The 24790-nt window shown below is 39.9% G+C and overlaps 1 protein-coding gene across 2 annotated transcripts; it reads right to left on the reverse strand.

Moving 5' to 3' along the window:
* Positions 1 to 652: 652 nt before the first annotated feature.
* LDHB (lactate dehydrogenase B) lies at positions 653 to 22542 on the reverse strand. Of its 2 annotated transcripts, XM_070495202.1 has the most exons (9): positions 22233 to 22397; positions 21648 to 21877; positions 19285 to 19416; positions 12229 to 12346; positions 10346 to 10519; positions 8111 to 8284; positions 4765 to 4882; positions 2506 to 2629; positions 653 to 1021 (listed from the first exon to the last, which is right to left on the reverse strand). In XM_070495202.1, the coding sequence occupies exons 2-9, from the start codon at positions 21810 to 21812 to the stop codon at positions 854 to 856; spliced, it is 1173 nt and encodes a 390-aa protein (XP_070351303.1). In that variant the 5' UTR covers positions 21813 to 21877; positions 22233 to 22397; the 3' UTR covers positions 653 to 853. The 2 variants fall into 2 exon arrangements, with proteins under 2 accessions (XP_070351303.1, XP_014687921.1); XM_014832435.3 differs by lacking the exon at positions 21648 to 21877 and having other exon boundaries at positions 22233 to 22542.
* Positions 22543 to 24790: the final 2248 nt, after the last annotated feature.

A 24790-nucleotide genomic window follows, 5' to 3' on the forward strand; every position in this document is an offset into this window, starting at 1 on the left:
TTCCATTTTTCTTCATTACCAAACTAGAACTAACTTAATTCCAATTTTAGAAAGCTGTTTTAGAGGTTCTTCCTTTTAGAGAAATAAGATGGACTTCCTTATAAATGTCATCCATTGGCCATAATTCCCTCTTCATAGTAAACACAGGATTTTTAGGGCAGTGAAAATACTGTTTGACACCATAATGATGGATATATGTGATTATACATTTGTCCAAACTCACAGAATGTAAACCACCAAGAGTGAACCCTAATGTAAACTATGGACTTTGGGTGACAACGGTGTGTCAATGTTCATTCATCGATTGTAACAAACGAACCACTCTGGCCAGTGATGTTGATAATAAGGGAGGCTACACATGTGTGGGGGCAAGTGGTATATGGGAAATCTCTGTACCTCCTCCTCAATTTTGGGGTGAACCTAAAACGGCTCTAAAAAAATATAAAGTCCTTTAAAAAAAATGGTAACGGTATTCTCAGGACAACAACAAAATCATTATACATGTTGCAACAAAGAATTTTTGTGGAGGGGTATAGAAGATGGAACGTAGATGACAGAATTTAGGGAAATCTATGATGTGAGGATAGAATTATCTGAACAAGTGACTGAAATCTTTCAGAAATCATTAAAGAAAGAATCCCAGAAACAGAAGCACGCTACCACAGTTGATTTTATTTGTTCAAGGGCTCATATTGCAAGCATTAAACCAAGCGTGGGCTTTGATTCTGTGAGCCCAGATTCGCATATACAGGAAGATAAAAGCACACTGTGATGCATGGACCTGGATGAAAACTAAAGGCTCATGCTTAATCACATTGTAGTTCCTAATTATCTACAGCCTACAAGCCTGTAGTCACAGGTCTTTCAGGTCCTTCTGGATGTCCCACAGGGTATCTGCGCTTTTCTTGAGTTGAGCAACCTCCTCATCCTTCAGCTTCTGGTTGATAACACTGGTTAATCCCCGAGCATTCAGGATACACGGAAGGCTCAGGAAGACTTCATTCTCAATGCCATACATCCCCTGCCACAACAAAAATAGCATTTAGATTAAGAAAGGAAGCCAAAGGTAAGAATGATCACAGGTCCTGTTTGAGCAGGAAATCTCATAAGCACAAGCTCATTCTTTAATTTTCATCACTTACAGCCTCATATTTCCCTACTACTTACGTTCCAAATTGGGAACATACACAGAATACACAAATATACACTACAATAAAACTAGAAATTTAGGAGAAAGTACTAAGTACTTAATAGAACTTATTGACATCTCTCTCTGCTTAGACACACTTTAATAAAATCTGATATATATGCCTTCAACTCAGATTGTATTTAAATATGGTTCTTCATGAGCTACTTTTCGTGAAATCCTGTTTCTTAGAATTCTTTACTTAGGGAGGGAAATTCAGGTGGTAGCTGACCTACAGGGTCCAAAAAAGTAGTTGGAGGCCGCTGAAAGGCAAGATTCCTGCAACACGCAAGAGTTGCTGAAAAAACAGTCCAATTTCCAAAACACTTTACCAATCCATAAAGTTATTTATTCACAAGGTCAATTTAACTACATAATTAATTATATTATGTAAGTATATTAAAGTTACTTTAATATTTTTAAAACTTTTTAATTTTCAAAACTTTTGTACATACCCTGAAGTAGAGAGAATAAACAAATTCCTATATATGCACTTCAAGACTCAGTAATTATCCAATTCTTGCCACACTTGCTTTTTAAGATTTTGTTATAGTATTTTAAAACAAACACTCAACACCATGTTTTAACTCTATTGTATTCCTCCCCCCTTTTTTCTTTTCTTTTTTTTTTTGCTGAGTAAGATTTGCCCTGAGATAACATCTGTGCCAATCCTCCCCTACTTTGTATGTGGGTCGCTGCCACAGAATGGCCAGTAAGTGGCATAGATCCAATCCCACAAATCTGGGCCACCAAAGCAGAGCACATTGAACTTAACCATTATGCCATGGGGCCAGCCACTCCTCCCTTACTTTTTCACCCCTGACTTGTGGAAAATGAGTCAGTTATCTTACATAAAGTTTTAATAAAATTTTAGTTTTGTTTAATCAATTTCTACTTGAATGTTCCCTAGCTTTTGAATTAAACTAAATTTGCTAAGGTATCAGGTGCTACACCAAAGGCCACCCACAGTTTAAGACACCAACTTGAAACGAAACTCTATTATACTTATTCAAATGATCATATATTTTGAGAACATGCTGAATAAGACTCAGTTAATATTTAATTTGCCACATCATACAAGGGAGAATTATAAAAATCTATTGGATGTCTCTGCCTGTATAAGTATTGTGTCCTTGTCCTAGACTTCTGCTGGAAAAGAGGTTTCCATAAAACTTTGAGATACAAAAGTAACTGTGAGCTGAGGCTTTATTTGGTCCTTCTTTAAATGAATCTATTTATAGAATACTAGAAATCGCATTATATTTTTTATAAGTTTATTTGATTATTTTGTACATTTATATTCTGTAACAGTTTCTTACCTTCACCATTGTTGACACTGGGTGAATCCTGGATAGATTTTTCAACATGGATTCAATGAGATCAGCCACACTTAATCCAATAGCCCAGTTGGTGTATCCTTTTAGTTTGATGACTTCATAGGCACTAAGAAAAACAAAATCATAAAAGGGATCATTGAACTGAGACTCAATAGTTATTGAAACCAGACTCTGGGTTTAACTACTGCTGTGTTTCTTATTATCTGTGTAATCTTGAGTAAATTATTTACCCTTTCTTGCTTGTATCCTCTTCTGTAAAATGAGGATAACAATAGTATCTATTTCAAAAGTCTCTTAAATGAGTTAATATATACGTAAAATGTTTAAAATTTCAACACTACATGGTAGCACTACATAAACATTTTGATAAATTTAAATAGCTTACTATATAAGTGAAGGTTTATAACGTCACCATGGTAAACATGTACACTTTCCAATCAATCTTATTCACAAACATAAATATTTCCAAAGATATTAATGAACTGAGGAAACAGTGAAAGCAAAAGGACTTTCACATTCAAAGGACAAAATATACCTCAATTTTGAGGTCCCACTTACCACTGTCACCTAAAATACTGTGACCAACTAACCTAAGAGCACAGTGATGACAATATCTTGTCTGGCAATTTTCTGAGCACAAATTGTACACCTCGAAACCCACCAAGGCACTGGTACTTGAGAGGTAGCAGGAGTAACTGAGTATTATGAAGTTGAGATTTAATGCAGTCTACCGCTGACTGGAAGACCTTGGGCAAGTTACACTACCTGGGTGAGCCCTAAATTTCTCATTTATAAAGGGCTTATGTTAATTGAAATGCTAAGGACTCTTTCAATTGTTTTTTTTTGAGGAAGATTAGCCCTGAGCTAACATCTGCCACCAATCCTCCTCTTTTTTGCTGAGGAAGACTGGCCCTGAGCTAACATCCATGACCATCTTCCCTTACTTTATATGTGGGACACCTGCCACAGCATGGCTTGACAACTGGTACATAGGTCAGCACCTGGGATCTGAACCAGCGTACCCCTAGCCACCAAAGCGGAATGTGCAAACTTCACCATTGTGCCACCAGGCAGCACCCCCCTTTCAATTTTTAAACGGATCTTCTTCTCCATATATAGGTCAAACTCCTGGGGAAAAAAATCATTAAAATTGAACTAAACAAAATGATTCCATATTTGAGACATCAGTTAGTTTTGTAACAATTCTCTGCAAATAATAATAGCTAACATTTATTGAATGCTTATCAATGATATGTGTGTGCATAGATGTGTGTGTTTTTAGTCAATTTTTACAATAATTATATTACCATATAACTTTACAGAGAAAACTGAGAAATCAAGTTAAAGGTTAAATGGCTTCCTGAAGACTATATAGTTAGTGTCCATGCCACGATTTAAATCCATGCCCATATTCTTTAGTCCAAATGACATCTTATTTCATGATAAGCATGAAGTTCATAGAAAGAGGATGGTCAGTAACAAAAGGAACAGTCTCAAAAGAAATGAAAGAGAGCCAGCCCTGATGGCCTAGTGGTTAAAGTTTGGCGCTCTCACTGATTCAGCGGCCCAGGGTTCATTTCCCTGGCCCAGAGCCATACTGCCCGCCTGTCAGTTGCCATGCTGTGGCAGCGGCTCACACAGAAGAACTAGCAGGACCACAACTAGGGTATACAGCCATGCACTGTGGCTTTTGGGAGGGGGGGAAAAGAAAAAGAGGAAGATTGGCAACAGATGTGAGCTCAGGGCAAATCTTTCCCTGCAAAAAAAAAAAAAAAAATTCTTAAACAAAAAAAGTAGAAAGAAAATGGAAGAAAACAGAGACATCTTCAGTTGAGTGTGAGTGTGCACAGGTAAATACAGCACAACTTACTCTTTTAGCAATCAATCAGCAAGTATTTATTTTAGACAACTATCTGACTAATAGTGTCTAGGTTTACCTTTCTAGTTAACTCAAACTCATTTGCTGATAGGAGGTAATTTGAAAGCCCTTTTCACTTGTTAATTCTGTGCTCTGCTCCTTTATTTCTGGAACAGAATTTCTCTAGAAAAATATTTGCTTTCCCTAGGGGGACTGGAACAGCAAGTTTGACCAGCGTAAGTTAGTCTTGTCTGTTTTGGAAGATAACAGCGCATATTTATTATATCAACAGTTTATCTGAGCAGGCGGCCACGAAAATTGTTATAATTTTATCTAAGTAAAGATGAAATTAATCATCTTCAATCAAGCGCCCTTCCACTTACCTTTCAACCACCATCTTATGCACTTCCTTCCAATTTTCACTGTCATTGTCCGTTCCCATCTCTGGATTCAGTTCCTGGAGAGAAACACCTGCCACATTCACTCCACTCCACACGGCCACTGTCAAAAAAAAGGATAAATATTTTATACATTTCTGACACTATTTTAAAAAATCCTCTTAGTCCAGATTTCACCTTTAATGTAAGTGACTGAATACCCACTGGGACTGCTCCAGTTACAATGGACTCCAGCAGAGTTCCTCCAAAACGCTGACAATTGCCTTCAAATAATCACATGTCTGATCTTTTAACTTTCAATCACTTTGGTGCAAAACAGAAAAGTTGTGTCCTGCTTACAGAGAACATGAAGTTCTTTGCCTCTCTCTCAGTTTCTGAAATCACAGGAGACTAGTTCGGGACTATCTGAAACTTTGGTTTGAGGAATTCTTAACTTTCTTCCTGCTGTTTTCCTAATGTAAGCTCTTTTCTTCTGAAGTGAAAAAAAAAAATTTTTTTTTTAAAAGATTGGCACGTGGGCTAACAACTGTTGCCAATCTTCCTTTATTTCTTTTTTTTAAGGATTGGCACCTGGGCTAACAACTCTTGCCAATCTTTTTTGTTTTCCCCTGCTTTATCTCCCCAAACCCCCTCTGTACACAGTTGTATATCTTAGCTGCATGTCCTTCTAGTTGTGGGATGTGGGACGCCACCTCAACGTGGCCTGAGGAGTGGTGCCATGTCCGCGCCCAGGATCTGAACCCTGTGCCACCACAGCGGAGCGCGCGAACTTAACCACTTGGCCATGGAGCCAGCCCCAAAAAAATTCTTGGATAAGACCCAAATACAGTCTAATTATCTCTAGGTCTTCTAATGCCCCAAGGTCATCTTATCTCTTCAAAGAAACTCCATGTAACCACAGTGAATTTTTCTGGTCTTAACTGAATCAAATATTCTCCTTGAAGAATGCTTCCAGAAGCACAGCAGACAAAGGTGCTGTGTATCGTGGATTGTATCTCTTGGAGGCTTCGATGCACCGAAACAGCCACCTCATCTACTCTTAACACCTCCTGCCCCAACAAAAGTATAATTGAAGACCTTGGTGTGCAAAGACGAATAAAGACATGCTTTGTGGTAGAAACAGGCAAGTAAAGAAAACTAACACAACGGGATAAGCTCTCACAGAGGTATGGAGAAGATGTAATTAAACACAAATAAAGGTCTACTTAATTTAGGGGAAAAAAGTGTCAGAAAGGCCTACAAAAAGTAGGCATTTGAACTGGACCTTGAAAAACAGATGTGCTCCTCAGAGAACGTTTGGAGGACAGCATCGTAGACTCTGGAAATACGAGCAAAGGAGGGCGTAGCCTAGTATGGCTGAAACCAGCTAGGAAGGGCAAAGTTGCCTGTGGCCAAGTAAGACCCCCTTTTAGTCTCCAACTTTTATGAATTCAGACTAAGTGTTGAGAAAACTAAGGCATTTTCACAGACTATGATGAAAACCATGAAACCTACATAATCATGCCTACATGAGCATGGTTTAATTCTCTTTCATTTCATGAACACAATATAGATCAACACAGAAATAAGAAAAAAATGATGTTTTGGAAAAAACGCTACAGTCCTGAGTGATAGAACACTGGGTGGGAGTCAGAAGACATGATGCTAGTTGTCATTATGCCACTAACTAGCTAAAGGATCTCCAACAGGCCAGGATTGCCTGCTTTGCCTCAATTTTTCCCTCATTAAAATGAAAGTCTTGAACCAGAAGACATGTACCATCACTTCCAAACTGTGGTTCAAGTAATCGTATAATTGTAATAACCGGCACTTAATGAACCTTTACTGCACACCGGACATTGTACTAAATACTTTTTATATGGGACACAAATTCAGACAAATCCTTGGATATTAGGAACTCTTGAATGAAGCAGTATAATGTGCCAGAAAAAAAAAATCTGCGTTATATAAAAAAGCACAAATGTAGTAACTGTAAGACCAAATTCTTAGAATATCACAGTAAACTCTTTACTAAGAATCACATTACACACTACCACTAAACTCAAAGGGAAATTTATACCCTAACCTTTGAGGGAGAAAAGAGTTCCTTGCATATAGGGCAGATATGAATTTAGTAAAATACAGATCATCGTTAATATTAAAATGTTTTGGATCATTACACTTTTATACCATAAGCCTATTCAATGTATTTTGGTTTAATAAATAGGCTTAGAGTTATGAAATACAATCAGAATTGTTCATAAATGTTTTCAACATAAAATTGTTTGGAACAGAAACAATTTAAATGAACAGAGAAATATTAACTTAAAACATTTAAAATAAATGGATTTTTTAACCATTTCAAAACAAGGTATTATAAAAGAAATAAAAGTGCAATATAATTTTAATGTTGATCTTTTTACAATGATTAATTTATGTCCCACAATTCTATTTAAATTCCTAATGAAAACATTTGAGAGATTTATTATATGGTCTCATACTACTTAAGTGATTGATAATTATGATAAATGGTTTATTAAAAATCAGATTTCATATGAAGCAAGATTTATTTTACGTAATACAACAGTAGACACTGGTTATTTAAAAGGTTTTGTTAGCCAATTCATTCCTCCTTCAATAAACATGATGGATATAATAGTTCTGCCCACTGAAAGGGCCTAGAAGCAAAGATATACCAGGAGTGTGAGCACACCTATGCCCAGATCTTGGTTTCTAAATATTATTCCTCTTAGAAGGAAACAGGGCTCATCGAAGAAACAGATAGTTCTCGTGCTGGGAAAGGAAAAGTATAAGATGAGCCTGCTGCACTTTATTGCTCCAGAAAGCAAGGAAGGGCTCAAAAAATGATGAGACGTGTCAAAAAGACACAGAAGCCAGTTTGAGGAGCCTATTACTGGCCAATTCTGGGACAATTTGCATATTACAATGATAGTGACAGAACAATTGTGCAATAAAATAAAAATCTGAGTCCACATTGATACAAATGACTAATAAATAAATAGGGAAGAGAAAGCTCTCCCTTACAGTAGAATACAAATCATAAGTATAGAAGAAATGATGGATTTAGAATGTCATGTTTGACAACTATCATAGCAACAATTTATTTAGCCAAGAATCATTAATGGCTACTAATCTTAGCAGGCAAAAAGCTGACGAGGAATCAGATATTTACCTAATCAGTACTAAAGCATCTTCCCACAAATTACTTATCTGTAATGTGAAGTATGTGAAAATATATAAAAATAAAATTTAAAAACAAAAAATTCACAATGGCAAGAACAACACTGTAAGTATTCAGTAAATACTAGGGATTTTTTTGTATTTTTTTTACCGCTTGAGTCGCCATGCTCTCCCAAAATCCATCCATGACAGCTGCTGGGGTGAATGCCAAGTTTTTCAGCCATAAGGTAGCGAAATCTAGCAGAATCCAGATTACAGCCACTTCCAATCACACGGTGCTTGGGTAATCCACTTAGTTTCCAGGTAACATATGTGAGAATATCCACTAAAAATTTTAGGAATGATACATGTTAAGTGAATCAAAACTGATTTTGACTGCTATGCCAATTAGTGGGTGCCCTGCTTCCTCCACTCCCACTTCCCCCTTCCCCAATGAGACACGGCCAGAAAGACGTAAATACTTTAGAGATCAAAGATGTAAATACTTTAGAGATCATGGGAGTTAGCGAAACAAGAAAAAACTTCTATGTCTTATATTAAGAGAGATTAACAAAACATGAAAAATGCAATATTGTGGTTTTTAAATTTATGTTATCACTTGAAACAAGAATATATAAGAGCCTCACAGATTAATTAACTTACAATATGTAAAAAGAAAGAGAATAAAGCTTGAATTAGATCGTCACTTAAGTTTCTCCCAATTCTAACATTCCATGATTGTAATGACTGTCATCATAAACCAAAAGCCACTAGTCACTGAATTATCAAAGCATGCTACTATTAATTTTCCTGGGCACAATATACTATGCAGTAACAATTCTGGTAATACAGCTATTAACATTTTTTACTGTTGAATGAAAGGACCTCTATGAGAGAACCTTTATTCTGGTGTACACAGCCCCGAGTCTGCCCAGAGGTAAAACTTACCGGTCTAGAGAGGATCACAGCCCATAAGCCTAAGCTGTAAACAGCGGGAAAATGTGCACATACGCAGGTCAAGGGGTTAAGCTTTTATTTTATTTTTCACTTTTTTGCTGAGGAAGATTTGCCCTGCGCTAACATCTATACCAATCTTCCTCTATTTTTTCTTGGTAGGTGGGACACCTCCACAGTGTGGTTGGTGAGTGGAGTAGGTCCACGCCCAGGATTCAATTCAAACCCATGGACCTGGGCTGCCAAAGTGGAATGTACAAAACTTTAACCCACTGGGCTGGGCCCCTCAAGGGGTTAATCTTGCAGTCTCCACCTCCACACTCATATACAGACACTAGCTAAGATATTTTAAGGTCATTTTGTACTGGAGATTAGAAACTCTTCCTTGGAGACTCTGAGTCAGTGGGAGTGACTCCCGGGAGAGTTAAGGCTTTGAAGCTATACCTAGAAAGTTGTATAACCAGTTAATCACGTCTGCCTTAGACACAGGATGCAACAACTTCCTGTGTGCCAGCTATTTGTCATTCCTGTTCTGCATCTATCTGCCACTATACCTTTATGAGAAGGTTCATATATGAGATTGAACTATTCAGTAACCCCCAGTCCAGGACTGCAGAGAGTAGGAATAGTACTAAAATAATCTCTGTCATTGCCGACTCCCAGCTCTCAATATTCCATAAACTATTAAGGATTCCCTGGATTCTTATTCACAATCTGTCCGTATGTGAAGTCTCAGAGACAGTCAGTTTGACCATTTCATCAATATATCTACTATGCTCAACAATAAACAATAAACTTGGTGGCAAATTACAGACAAAAAAAGTGTAAAATAGAGAGTGAATTTTGACTCGTTAGGGGGAAAAATGCAATTCTTTCTAATCAGAAGTTTTAATGTTGATTCTGCAAATGTTGATTTAGCAAGGAAAGCAGCTTTCATTATAGCATTTGGTGTTAGCATGTGTTTGTCCATCAGTACAGTCCATGACTCCCTTTAAAACTGGACTGATTGATGGTTTTTACATGCTTCTTGTCAAATTCAATCTGATTCAATTTTGAAGAGTTTTAGCGATAAGGCCACCAGAGTGCATTTTTTTGGCAAATAGGTCAAATACGCTAAAATGCTTGTTCCAAATTGGAGCTACATTCAAATATTTCAGTATGCATCCCAGGATAATCTTGATAGAAAATTGAAAAGCTTTTCGACTCTACAACAAACCCAGATGAAACCAACAGATGAAACTGCTTCATATAAAACTCCTCTTGCATTTGTAAGCATTTGGCCTGAGACAGTGCCATTTGTTGTGCTAACACCGCTCTTTTGAGGCCAATAACAGAAGACGCATGAATTGCTTCTGGTAGTAAATATCGGAAGAGATTTTTTTAACTTCCAAACACAAAATAAAACAAAACACTGAACTTAACCGAAGTGAACCTCAAGGCACTATAATCATACCTGGGTTGGAAACCACAATGATGATGCAGTCAGGACTGTACTTGACGATCTGAGGAATAATGAATTTGAAGACGTTAACATTCCTCTGGACCAGGTTGAGGCGACTCTCTCCCTCTTGCTGGCGGACTCCTGCAGTCACCACCACAATCTTAGAATTGGCGGTCACAGAGTAATCTTGAAGGAGAAGGGAAAAAAAGGTACTTTAAATACATACAGCTCTTCATCCAAACATAGCATATATGATATGCTCTAGAAACCTAAACACACAAAAGCTTCTAGAACTGATATGAGAATTCCGTTTTCTGTATTATAAGGTTTTGAAGAGCAATGCCCCTGTGGCTTCTTCCTCCTTGGGCTACATGGAAGCATTCCAACCATAAAACTGGCTCAGAGAATGGACCAAGGAAATAAGGAAGGCTCTAAATTATGTTTCTGGCTAACAAACACAAAATGCTCTTGACTTTAGAGAATATTGGATTGCCAGCAATAATACAAAGTGTAAACAGTGAGTCCAAAGTTCAACAGGCCGCCCTCCAACATAAAAGCAATTCAAAGGTACCTTTAGTCTTAAAATGTTAATTCAACCTATGAAGCGAAAAGAAGGTGCTGAAGGGTTTGTTCTTGGCCAGACATTACTTTCTAATACTTAATTTTTCTTCTCCAAGGAATATTAGCCCTGAGCCAACATCCACAGCCAAATCCTCCTCTTTTTGCTGAGAAAGATTGGCCCTGAGCTAACATCCATACCCATATTCCTCTATTTTATATGTGAGATGCCTGCCACAGCATGGCTTGATTTAAGTAGTGTATAGGTCCATGCCTGGGATCTGAACTGGTGAACCCAGAGCTGCTGAAGCGGAACGTGCAAACTTGACTGCTATACCATCAGGCGGGCCCTCTAATACTCATTTTAAGGAAGCACATCCTTTCCCAAAATACACAGACATTATGATTTGATGGGATCATTAGACTCAATAGCTATGGATGATTCATAAAATTAAACTGTTGCTATGTGACTTCTGACAGTTATGAACACTTTATCAATTTCTTCTCCCATAAACTGGAGGTAACAGACAGGACCTCTCATAGGGTGGTTGTAAAGATGAGGTAAGATGAGACCTCCAAAGTTTCACACAGTACCCAGAATGCTAATTGTTCAATGAAAACCAGCTATTAGTAGTAGGAGTATTGTTGGAAATTATTTTGGAGGCCCACATTCTTATATCTTTAGGCACAGCCATGCTGCGGTGGCAAAATCATTGCCTAAATGTGCTAATCCAGAAGACAGACAGCTAGGCAGTCAGCCCAGTGGCACAGCGGTTAAGTTCGCATGCTCTGCCTCAGCGGCCTGGGGTTTGCCGGTTTGGATCCTTAGTGCAGACCTATGCACTGCTTGACAAGCCATGCTGTGGCAGGCATCCCACATATAAAGTAGAGGAAGATGGGCACAGATGTTAGCTCAGGGCCAGTCTTCCTCAGCAAAAAGAGGAGGATTGGTAGCAGATGTTAGCTCAGGGCTAATCTTCCTCAAAACAAAAAAAAGCAGAAGAGAGATGGCCAGATATAAATTTATTTAGTTTCTTCAAGGCACTCAAATGACGTTGCACAAATATTTTTTTGGATCTAAAATATTCCTGTTCTCAGATACATGTAAACAAGCATTATGACACTAGTTACTAAAATGTCATGAACCAAATGTGTGAAAGGGATATGGTGGGGGGTTTACAGAGCTAACACTTGCGTTTGTCCTCAAAGATGAACTGGACCCAGAAGGAAAGAAGAAACTGCCAACACTAGATCCACCAAGACGGAAGACTAATTTTCTATCAGGGAGTGAGGATATTATTTATTATTAGATCCCTTGGCGCATGAAAGGAAACTACCTTTATCTGCGACAATTTTAGGTGTCTGAAGAAACAAGCTCCCGTGCTGCAGATCCATCATTTCCCCTTTGAGTTTATCTTCCAAAACATCCACCAGAGCAAGCTCATCAGCCAGAGACTAGAAACACAAAACAGGTGTTAGTCCCCCAAACCACTCAAGGATATCAGCTTACAGAACAACCCAGAGAGCCTCTAAATGGCTAAATACCCATCTTCTAGTATTTAACTAGGGTCCAATTAGCATGATACAAGTTGTTTTAAAGAGACGTAGACGTACAGGCAGAGAAAGACAAATATCATATTATTTCACTCAGATGTGGAGGATAAAGACATAGATGTGGAGAACAGATAGGTGGTTACCAGAGGGGAGGGGGGAGGGAGCGGGGCAAAAGGGGTAACGGGGCACATAGGCATGGCGATGGAAGGAAACTAGGCTTTTGCTGGTGAACAAGAGGCAGTCCACAGGAGCTGAAATACAGTAACATACACTTGAAATTTACACAATATTATAAACCAATGTGACCTCAACAAGATAACTAAAAAAATAAAATAAAAAAATAATATGTAGACCTAAAAGATTCCAGACGAAATCAACCCAGTTCAAGAGTGGCCTCAGGGCACACAAGTCTTCACATTAATGGGGAGCAGTGGTGAAGAAAGAGACTCACCCAGACCCAGAAACAACCTTGCGCAGTCTATCCATCCCGAAGGTCACCTCAGTTTGGGGGGCATTGCTGAGAAGACAGATCGGGTTTAAACCATCAAGAGTTTGAGTTCACTCTACAGTTGGACTTGAAGCCCTGGTTGAAGCTTGGAATCCTCAGGTTGGCTCTGACCAACTTGAAAGTCTTGGTGGGCAAAAGGGGGAGAGTCTTATGGACAGAGTGGTCCAGGACTAGCAGATTCGCCACACACCATCAACCAGCACTTGCCCAGTCTCAGAGTTCCCATTTTCAACAACTGTCATCCTGTGCTGCTCATCCAAAATAAAACCCTAAATCAATAAATATACTATTTAATCTTGATCTAGTATCATCATTTTTTATGTTCTATAGAACATGTTTTATATGTAACATATTTTATGTTTATAGGTTCTCTCTATCTCTACATGAATAGTGGGAGAAAAAACAAAACCCTGGACACTCCCTTTCAGTAATCACGTACATTCTTCAGCAAGTCTTTGATCTTTTCATCTCGTAACAAAGAGGGGAGAGGGTGTCAATCTAAACACACTTAAACAACCTTTCACCTTCGAAATTCGGTTATCATACGGAAACTCATAATTTGCAAATTCTTTAAAAAGTAGTTATCCCTTCCATTGAAATGTCACTAGAGTCCCTGCCTTTACTCTTTACAGGGCTGTTAGCAAAATAACGAGCTGAATATAATATATCAACACTGGAGCCCACTTAAAAATGCAAATATCTCTCCTAGGGAGAGTGCGATTAGCTATACAGGTGAAGGGTGTTGATGGGCAAAAAGGGTAGGTAAGTGGGGTTTGGGAAGCCGTTTGAAGGCTAAGGCAGAAATAGCCTAGGACGGAACTAGAGGTATCAGAAGGGCACTGACCAGCAGAGGAAAAAGCAGAGAGAGGGGAGATGGCCAAAAAGGAAACTTGAGCCACTTTAGCTTGCCAGCAAAGCACGCCCTCCTCCCTGCAGAAGCCAAAGAATGAGCACCGTGCCTTGCCTCTAGCGTCCCAGTGCCTGGCTAGGCTCAAGAAGCACGATACAACAGGCTTGCTTGTGAGGTTTTCTCTGAGACTCAAGCCTCCTTGTGATTGAGTGTGTTCTTTCTCACAAGCGACTGATTTCTCTGCAAACTTCTGACAAGACCATTTTATGAGTTGTGGATCACTTTGTAACTATTTTCTCATTTCCCTGTATGTCAAATACTGGCATTAGTCTTCATCCATTTTTACTTAAACAAAACGTTTTAACACTTTAAAATGGTTTCGTTCCTCTGCAGCCTCTGACAAGATCACACAAAACTCTCCTTTGTGATTTTTTTGTTCTTTTTTTCTGCTGAGGAAGATTAGCCCTGAGCTAACATCTGTGCTACTCTTCCTCCACGTTATATGTGGGTTGCCGACACCGCATGTCTGCGCCTGGGATCCGAACCTGTGACCTCAGGCCGCTGAAGCAGAGCACATGGAACTTAACCATTAGGCCATGAGGCCAGCCCCTCATTTGATTTTTAAGCCCTAAATTAATACAGTATAACTTAAAAGCCATAACATTCTGTCAAGGTACTGGGCACTAGGAATATTACTCTTATTTTAGTAACATCACATGTGTACTGTTGCAGTAAACAGGGCAAAACAATTTGGGGCTTAACTGGAAAAGGATGTCACCGGATCTCGGATGCTGTCTTTTGTTTCCGTGGGCGTAGAGAATTGGCTGAGAAGTGCACACTACTCAGCTGGCAAGGAAGGAAGAGATCCAACACTTAAAAAAAATAATTGCAGTGCTGAATTTAGCTGCATCTGCACGACTGAATATCCTCCAAGCGTGGAGACAGGCAAATAGAGGACGTGTGATTAAGTACTGACACTGCTGTTTGGCTGAAATAAATCTCCTCCTGTCTTCACATACTGGACAGCCTATGAATTTACCATATATATTTCACTTAAGCTGTAAATACATATTTTAAAATGTTTGAAACAGCAAGGCTTAGATTAATTGCAAACGCAGTAACTTATTACGGAACAAGGTCAGTTAGAAGCCAAGAACATCACTCTTGAAACCTTGTTTAACATATTATAAAAATGTCTTTTCAAGTCTCGTGTAGACCATTCACAGCTATAATCTGCCTCTTGGTCCTCTTCCCTAATAAATACTGCCACCAATGCCCAATGTTAATTTGATGGTTGCATTTTTATATTCAAGTGTTCAGTCTGCAGGAAATTTTGTGGGAGGAAAAGGTATAACTTTTTCCAAATAATTAGCTAAATGGACAAGCACCATTTATTCAGTAATTTATTTTTCTTTTCCTCTGGAATGCCACTTCTATCTTACTAACTACTTTTGGGGCCTGTTTCTGGGCTTTTAGTCTGTTCCACTAACCCTTCTATTCTTGTATAAATACCAAACTTTAATTAAGTTCCACTTTGAAGTCAAGTCCTGCACCGCAAAAACTGCTCTGCGATATGTCTGCAATTACATCGCTCCTTCTAAGAGACTTCTTATGCTCTGTTTGTATCATAAGAACATGGCGACAGTTGACTGAATCAAGAACGGACACTCAAACCAAAAACAGCTGGACCGAGGGTAAGGGTAGGATAACTTTGCCTGTAAGCTCTATGTGACCCTGACAACATGATGAGGTCTTGGCAGCTACAATGCAGAGCCTGCGATTGGTAGTGAGGCAAAAGTCCTATTTGGCAGTAGGAGCCATGAAAGAGGAAAAGCTATGATCAAAATTTGACCCAATATAAGTGCAATCTCTTAGTAATAGCAGGAATATTCATTTATTCAATACATAGTTATTACTGAATGTGCCAGGCATTATTCTACTAATCACGAAGATAGTAACGAACAAATTCGGCAAAGTCCTTGCTCTTGTGGACTGCATCAGGAAGGGACTAGGAACTAAGTAACAAATTTAAGAGGATGCTGATGATGGAAGTGCTACAAACACACGCAGGGTGATGTCAAAGTCACCGGGAAGAAAGTTTACTTTGTACCAGACAGTTGGGGAAGACCTGCTATGAATAACAGGAAAGAGTCAAGTTAGTGACGGTCTAGGGTAGACACCTCAGGTGAAGGGAAAATCAAGCAAAAGAGTTTAAGCAGAAATAAGATGGGTGTTTTGAAGAAAGAAGGCAGAGGGTAAGAGATGAAGTCAGAGACAGTAGCACCACCTTGCATTGGAAGGTGCTACGAACACTGTGAATGGTGCCCCCTGGCGTTGTGCACTCCACTGCCTTGCTCTGAGACAGGCAGGGAGAGACCCTTGACACCTCACAGGTTTTTATGTGTGTGTGTGGTACATGTGCGCTGTGACACTACTGGAAAATGTTAAGGAGGGGAGCTACATTTTTATAAAAGCTCACTATAGTTATTATGTTGGCAATAAGGGTGGGGAGTAGGCAAGAGTAGAAGCAGAAAACAATTGAGCCTTCATAATGGTGGGTCATAGCACGGTGGAGCCTCAGTTGCCTTCATGGGCCTCCTAAGCCTCTCCATCTGATGCTCTAGTGTCCCTCATTTTCTGGGCCAAAGCAATGTGTGCCTTGTGTAGAGACACCAGTGATGGACTCCAAAAGGCCACATCTGCACTTACTATCTGCGGCATCTTAACCAAGTTGTTTAATCTTGCTGAGTTTGTTTTTTCCCAACAGTAGTATATAGATGACAGCACCCCCCTGGAACTTTTGTGGAGGAGTGAAGTAAAATGCAGACGCCTGACAGAGTTGACGCTATTTTCCAGTCTCTATTAAACTAGTGGGGTTTATAACCCTTACCAAATATTACTAACAGTGCTGAAGCACTTTAATCCTTACCCATTAAAATTAGATTTAAACATTTTTAATTAGTAAAATGGTCCTTGAACAAGGCAGTCATTCCTTCACAGCGTCTAAATTGGAAGATTCCCACTGTGTTAGCAGCAGGGTCTGTTCTCTCAAGCCTTTGAATTGGGTCAAAGTATTATGTAACACGGATAGTCTCAACTAAATTATTCAGTGAAGATTTTAAATTTATAATTAAAATAACCATAGAGGTACTCCTTACAGAATGGTGATAGCACAGCAACAGTTTCCTGAAAGGTCTAAATTTTGAAAGTAGCACGAGGAAAAGAAGTTTTAGCTACTATTAATATCCTGTGTTTTTAACTGCCCAAATACTAGCACAGAACAAAAGGAATTGGGGAGTCTCCATGGTTACAAGTCCAGAGCCCTGGGTTCAAAATACAGTTCTACCACTTCCAGTTGTGTGACTGTGGGCAGGCTCCTCAGTCTCTTTAAGCCTCAGCTACGTCGTCTGAAAACAGGATACAAACAGTTCCCATTTCCTGAGGTTGTTGTTTAAAATGAAGGATTTTTGTTAAAACACTTTGACATGGTTTGCTGTTAGTGCCATGGAGTCAATCTTTACTCCTAGTGACCCTGAGTCCAGTAGAGCAGAACCCTACCGTCTTTTTGTGCCATCCTCTCACCTTCTGGCGCTCTATCAGACAATGCTCCATGGCTCTGCACAGGGTTTTCATGGCCAATATTTTTGGAAGTGAGTGGCCTGGTCCTTCTTCCTAGTCTGTCTTAGTCTGGAAGCTCCGGTGAAACCTGTCCACTATGGGTGACCCTGCTGGTATTTGAAATATCGGTGGCATGGCTTTCAGCATCACAGCAACATGCAGCCACCACAGTATGGCAACAGGCAGATGGTGGTGTGGTCCAAACCAGGAAAGGAACCTGGGCTGCAGTGGTGAGCGACCCAAATCTTTATCTTAACTACTAGACCACAGGGCTAGTACAAACATGGTATACACCCGATAAATGTATAAAAAGGAAACATAAGCTGGAATACTTTTTGTTTTACTGGTATGAACAGTGATCACTAAATTGTGATTATTTAAATTCCTGTATCTTGGGAAGCAGCTATCCTAAATCACAGGCACCTAGTCCCTGAAAACTAGCCAGAAAAAAATGTAAAAGAATAAAATTTTCATCGGTGTGCCCTATATATTTTAGTTATTTCTTTGGTAACTTTTTCTCTGGAAAGATCCAGAATTTGTTCCTTTAGAATTTAAACTTTGTAAACAGAAATATGCTTGGCTAGGAGTTATTCAGGCAGCCTCCACATGACACAAAGGGACAGTGTGCTCTACTGAAGGCAAGGCGGCATTTGGGGGGGGAGGTGTTCCTACTTTAAGGCAGCCTTCAGAAAGAACAAAGAATGGATTCAGTGAGGTAAATAAGAAAAGAGCTCCTTCTTCAAAAGTCCTTGGAGACTAAAGAAAGCTAACTGTGATTTGAACCACAAGGGGTATATATGAGGCATGCCAAACGTCTATGGGGCTATATAAGGAAAATATAGTATACGACACCAGTGTAACATCTGCTGATGTGGATAACTGTGCTGATTATGTAAGAATATGTCCTCTCAGGAAATGTACTCTAAAGGACTTAGAAGGAAAGCATATGATATCCACACTTACTCTCAAATGGTTCAGAAAAAATCCATTATATATATCTATATGGTTAGAGAGGCAGAGAGAATGATAATGAGAATATAGCAATGTTAAGAATTGGTAAATCTGGGTCAAGTGGCTGTGGAAGCTTTACTCTTTTTCCTATTCTTGCCAATTTTCTGTAAGTTCGAAATTATTTCAAAATAAAATATTGGATGAAAGTGTGAAGGGCATAACAGGATATTTCCATGACATCAAGAAGCCACTGTACTGATTAATTACAGAAGATAACGGGACCTTTGAGGTGGAGAAATCTTGCAGTCACTACTTCAACTAGAGGATTCTCAGACACCACCAGTAGAGACAAGTCGAACACCTGATGCAAGGCCCCGGGAAAGACATGACATCACCTAGTCATTACCCCACCCAAAAATTTACCCTGAACCTAATTACAAGGAAACATCAGACCAACATAAATTAAGGGACGTTCTACAAAATTAATATGGACTCTTCAAAAATGCCAATGACAGGAAAGACAAAGGGAGGCCGAGTAACAGTTCCAGATTAAAGAATAAAGAGACATGATAAGTATGTGAAATGTATGATCTTGGATTGGGGTGAAAACAGCTATAAAAAGCATGATTTTGACAGCCAGAGAATTTCAAATCTGGGCACTGTATATTAGATAATCGTATTCTATCAATGTTAAGTTCCCTGAGTACAAGAACTCCACCATGTCACAGGGAGTGTATCATTCTCATGGGAGAAACACACTCACGTATTTAAAGGTACAGTATCATGTTTACAACTTACTTCAAATTATTCAGGAAAAAAAAAATCTTTTAAAGATACGGTAGAACTCTGAAGTGCCTAAAGAGACTGTATACACATGCTGAAACTCTCATCTTTGGTGTTCTTGAAATGTACCTTTCCCAGAATGCTGATGGCACACGCCATACCAACTTGTCCAACACCCACTACGGTGATCTTATTGTTTGGGACCGTTGCCTCTTCCGCAACTGGTGCAATCAGTTTTTCCTTAAGAGTTGCCATCTTGCACTGCACGAAAAGAATCAAAACATTATACATACATTTACACATGCAACCTGAATCGGAATAATCTTTAAAATGTTAACTGTTGCAATTTTGAACTAAAGTACAGGTCAAAGCTAGCCTAACGCTGTTCTAAAACATAGAATATATTTTAATGAACCATGTGACCCATTTAATGGAGAATTTAATCAAGACAAAAACCTCCATGAAGCCCATATGAATTCGAGTTCTTCTCTTTGGCCTATGATTCCAGTTAGTATTTACCAAGTTGTAACAATTCTGTCTTATGGCTCTTCATTTACTGGCTAAAAGACATAAATATTTATATTCAAAGTAACTGATTTGTTTCTAGTCCCCCCATAAGGAACTTATATGTAACTAAGTAAACTAAGTTAAGGCGCAGTATTAACCCATATTTAAGCTTGGTCTAAAAGAATTAATAGGCAGTTATGAATATAATTTCTACAACTAATGGTTATTATCACTCTTGGAAGATAGGAACTGACTGGTTCTTCTTTAAATCTTACTTAAAATGTGTCACAGCGTACTGGCTCTACAATGTGTGCTTAAATACAGTGACAACAAAATGGCAATGAATAATATTTTGCAAAATCTGCAAAAACATTACTCTGAATTTCTTTTAGCGCACGTTGAAAGCTAATTGGAAGGTGGACAGACACTTCTCCTTTCAGGGGGTCCCACTGCAAGAATATCAGCCTTGAATCAGCTTCTTTCCAGCCATTAAAGGAGGGCGGGAAGCCAAAAAAATGAAATACAATTGAAATTTGTTTGAAAACATTCTATATGGTAACACCAAATTTATCTGTGTCAACAATCAGGTGCATTTTCTGAATAACTAAAACAAAGGCAAATTTATTAAACTAAACATCAACTCCAAGGCAATTTTGTATACAAAATATACTGCCCTGCCTTCTTAGACAGAGGGTACAGATCATAAGTAAACTCTTTCTGCGTATCACATAATTATAACCCATTATAATGATTATTATTTTAGTTTGCCTTTTACTTTTTATGTTAGACTGTTGTGTCAGAGGCCCCTGGACCTGTTTCAAACTGTAATTCCGCTTGCCAGTCTCGTTTTTTTTGTTTCTCATCTGCAGTGGACTAAGGAACAAAACCTACTTTAGCAATTGTAAATGTTAAGAAAGAGTAAAGCTCTAAGGTGAAATAAAGTACTTGAATTTGGAGATGGCTGTGCAACAACTATTTTGATCTATAGCTATTCTCCCTAAAAATATTTCCCCCCAATTTTAGGGACTACATTGAGAGATTATTTTGCCTTTACAGAGCACATCTGCAGCTTTCTCCTGGGTGGTAAAGAAAAAAGAAATATACAATGGCATGCAACTGCCTCCACAAATGGATGCCCTTCTAACGACATCCACACACGTCCTGCATTTTCAGCAGAATCAAAAGAATGTTGCATCTCTTCTAGGTGAACAGTTTTTCTCCACTAAGTTTATTTTCATTAACTGGTATGTTTTTTAACATCCTTTAGGTATACAGGGAACGCAGCAAACAGTGGAAAACAAAAATCCAGAAATGGTTGTTATAGAAATACAGATTAATTGTTCAGACACACTTTTTAAATTAATTTTGGGAATTTCAGAAACTATAATTTAGAGGCTTGAGCCAGTACAGATTTTCTTTCAGATCTTTCTGGAGAAAAGTGTCTTTCTTTAATTTTTCCTTAATAGACGCTCTAAAAGATTAGCAGAAAATGGTCTATATTATATGCAGGCCTGTGCCAAGATCAGAGAGGTGGCTGTAAGGAACAAGAATGATCGGGTAAAAACTTTCGATTCTGGGTTCTTTACATCCTTTCCCCCAAATGCATCATCAGAAATAAACCAGTGCCTTAGATTCAAAGATCTTAACAAAGATCTTCATAATTCTTTACAGAATATCCCTCAACTCAAACCTTTTAAAAAGCCAAGTTTGCCATCTAATTCCTCCACCAAACAAGCGTCAGCCCTCCCCTTCCCCCTCTCTCCGGGCCCCAACTGCAGCTTGCACTGTTCGCCGCCCACAGGTCACCTCTTCGTCCTGGCGCAGGAAGCGGGGAGGGCAGGTCACAAGGGGAAGCAGCCACCACACATCTCCCAGGAGAAGTCTCTAGGGAAAAGTCTAGGCCTTCCTTATTTTGAACACCCAAAGCTGGCAAAGTTAGCAAAAACACGCGAACCATCCAGAAAAAAGGCCAGAAAAGAACGGACCTGTGGCTCCGGGAAGGGCGGCATCTGTACCCAGGTAAAGACTGGAGCGTAGGGCCAAACCTGCTGATCATCCTTTACCCTCAGCCCGGCGAAAGCTGGCGCATTTCTCCACTCCCGGGGTAGGAGATTCCAATACCCACGTTCAAGATCAGCCAGCCTTCGCATGTCACCCGGTTCCTTCTTCCTCCCCTAGCTCCTCAGGCACGTGTCCGGGCTCCCGCCGGCAGGCACTGGAGGTGATGCGGCCGCCATAAACCGATCAAGGACACGTAGGGCCCAGGTTTTAGGTACAAATGCAACAAGTCTTTCCCCCGATAGAGCTGCAGGCGAGCCCGGCTGCGCGAGGGACAAAGCTCGGTGGCTGCCCCTTCGCTCCGCCTTGCTCCCCGGCCGAGGGCACCAACGCCTGCCGCCCCAAACCCGAGGGTTGACTCAAGGCTCGAGACCGGATGCTCAGGACTAAAGGCCCCAGAGGACAGAAGCCCTTTTTGGTCCTTCCCCGAGTCTTGCTACACAAGGACCCTCCTGCACATCCCACCGGGTTTGCCCGTGAGCCAGGATTCAGGGTCCTGAGCTGAAACCTACCAGCAGAGAGAAGGCTCTCGAGACGGTTGTAGGAGTCACACGAGGCAGACAATGTCAGCTGCGTGCGTCTCCTCGGCGCAAGATCCGCAAAGAGGGAGGAGGAGGCGGGGCCCACCCCCCGGCAGCCTCTTAGCTTCCTCTATTGTGATTGGAAACCTGAGCACCGCCTACCCCTCCCCTCCGCTCGCTCAATCCCCTTCAAGGACAAGGGCTCTAGCGTGCGCACGCCCGCGCCCTCCCCAAATGAGGAGGTCACCTTCTGGTGGCTGAGGCGGCCTCCGGTCTCGGTCGCTTTCACAGTTTACAGGCCCTTCAACACACACACCGCGTTATTTCTGAAACCTGATCATCTTCGACTGCTCTGGGCTCTCACACTCTTGTTTGAATAGATTTAGTCCAAATAGAATAAATTTTTGTTTTGCTTTCCAGCTCAACTTTAGAGGACCCTTGTTCTTAGCCAAGATTGTGGTGGCGTGTTCCCCTGGAATAGTATTGGTGCTTCTGAATCTTTTTAAAAATAAAACTGAATTTTCAATTTTCATCATCTCGGATATAGAGTTCATTTGATGCAACAATGACTCGTGGGGTTTTTTCCACCTCAATTCATCAAATATGCATTAATTGTCTACTAGTTGCCTGACAAAACCAGTGAGGTCTAGTGCCTGACCTCTGACGTTCTCTACAGTCTATACGATCTCAAAGGCAGTAATGGGGCCACTACTAAGATGCAGTTTCTCTGGTAGTCCCTGAGCTACTCCAAACCTGCATGTTGTGGTTTATCTCTGTGCCTTCAACACCCAGCCCAGTGCCTGGTACCTCAGTATAATGTTGGTGAATTAATGAATGATGAATGAATGAGTAAGCAGTTTGACTTATCCTGAAGATTCAGCTTCAGGTCTGTGTGTGGTTGGGGTGTGTGTGTGTTTAATTAAAATAACTTGAGGTATAGCAATCTCACAGACTCTCTGGATATAAAAGGGAGTTTTTCGGGTCAGCCCGGTGGCCAAGTGGTTAAGTTTGCACACTCCGCTTTGGGGGCCCAGGGTTTCACCCCTTTGCATCCGGGGCATGGACATGGCACCGCTCATCAGGCCATGCTGAGGCGGGGTCCCAGGTGCCACAACTAGAAGGACCCACAACTAAAATATGCAACTATGTACTGGGGGAGTTTGGGGAGAAAAAGCAGAAGAGAAAAAAAAAGATTGGCAACAGTTTTTAGCTCAGGTGCCAATCTTTAAAAAAAAAATTTTAAATGAGGTTTTTGTTAGTGTTTTGGGTTTTTTTCATAAATGGCCCTTAATCCTATACTTGCTGCTTATATTTCATCTCAGTATCAAGCACTGAAGGTACAAAGATGGACACATATAACACTACATCCCTTGAGATGCCCCCAGTTCAAAGGAGATAGACAAGTAGACAAAGTCTTTCAATTACAATACAATGTGATAAGTGTAATCGAGATTTGGTTAAAGTACAATAAAAATTCAAAAAGAAGAGCTGCTAAGAAAGGGGTGTGTCTAGAGGAGCTGATAAATCTCAAACTTTCTGGGATAATAAAGTCCAGTTAGTGGGGACTTTGAATGACCCTGAAAATAGGTACAGTCCAGTTACAAATTGAAACAGGATGATCCGCGAGAGGAAGAGCTGGTGCATAGTCTCAAAAGTATTATTATATTCACCTTGAATCCAAGTTTGAAGCAAGACTAGCAAGTCACTCTAGAAGAAATCTAGCCACCCTAGACTTCTTTCTCATCTACTTTCCAAAAGAGTCAATCTGTATCTTCTGTAAACTTCTAAATATCTCCCCAATTTTTCCCCTTCCTGTCATCTCTATTACTGAATGTCTTTGGTAGGGGGAGAGGGGGGTTGGGAAAAAATAAGAAGAGCTCTCTATTTCTTTCCCCTACCCTCATCTCCAACCCCTCCATATCAGTGACTAACCTGATTGATCAAAGTGAGTTCTTTATCTACAACTCTGAATGCGAAGGGAGCACACACCAGCTGTCTCAAAGATCTTTGAGAACTGTACACCCAGGCAAGTTATTTTTTTCAGTGTAAAGAGTGAAGAACAATTTTATATATGCAACGATTCAGACCACATACTCCCCTGATGGAATTCACAACATGCTATGGCAAAATATGGTACTTTGCCATATTAAATATCTTAAGCTGAAGGGGTTTTAGAAAACAGCAGAAGCAGAAAGGTCACTCTGACCTCCCTCTGCCTTGTCCTTCTTCCCTGAGAGCAGGAGATAGATTTCCCGTGGGAAAGGTACTGTTCCTGTACCAGGAGGAAGCGAGACACTCATTACCAGACACAGGACCGAGAAATCTGTATAAACAAACTTTGTTAAACCAACCTTTATCTTCCTAGTTGCTTCTCCGCCATTTACTACCCCAGTCCAAATCCTTCTGTCTTGTCAAATTCCTTGCAAATTTATTGTTTCTTTGTCTAAAAGGTATCAAAGCTTCCTGCTCTGGTCTCTTCTTTGGGGCTTCATTCTTTTGTGAAGGCACCCATGTACATGTAAAAATTTAATAAAATTTGTATGCATTTC

The sequence above is a fragment of the Equus asinus genome, chromosome 22 (assembly GCF_041296235.1).
Source record: "Equus asinus isolate D_3611 breed Donkey chromosome 22, EquAss-T2T_v2, whole genome shotgun sequence".
NCBI lineage: Eukaryota > Metazoa > Chordata > Mammalia > Perissodactyla > Equidae > Equus > Equus asinus.

Coding starts and splice junctions, on each gene's coding strand:
- LDHB (XM_070495202.1), bottom strand. CDS start 21,812: ATGCGAAGGCTGGCTGATCTTGAACGTGGGTATTGGAATCTCCTACCC. Junction 8,285..10,345: donor CATTGTGGTTTCCAACCCAG/GTATGATTATAG, acceptor TAAAATTTTTAG/TGGATATTCTCACATATGTT. Junction 1,022..2,505: donor CAGTGTCAACAATGGTGAAG/GTAAGAAACTGT, acceptor TTGTTGTGGCAG/GGGATGTATGGCATTGAGAA.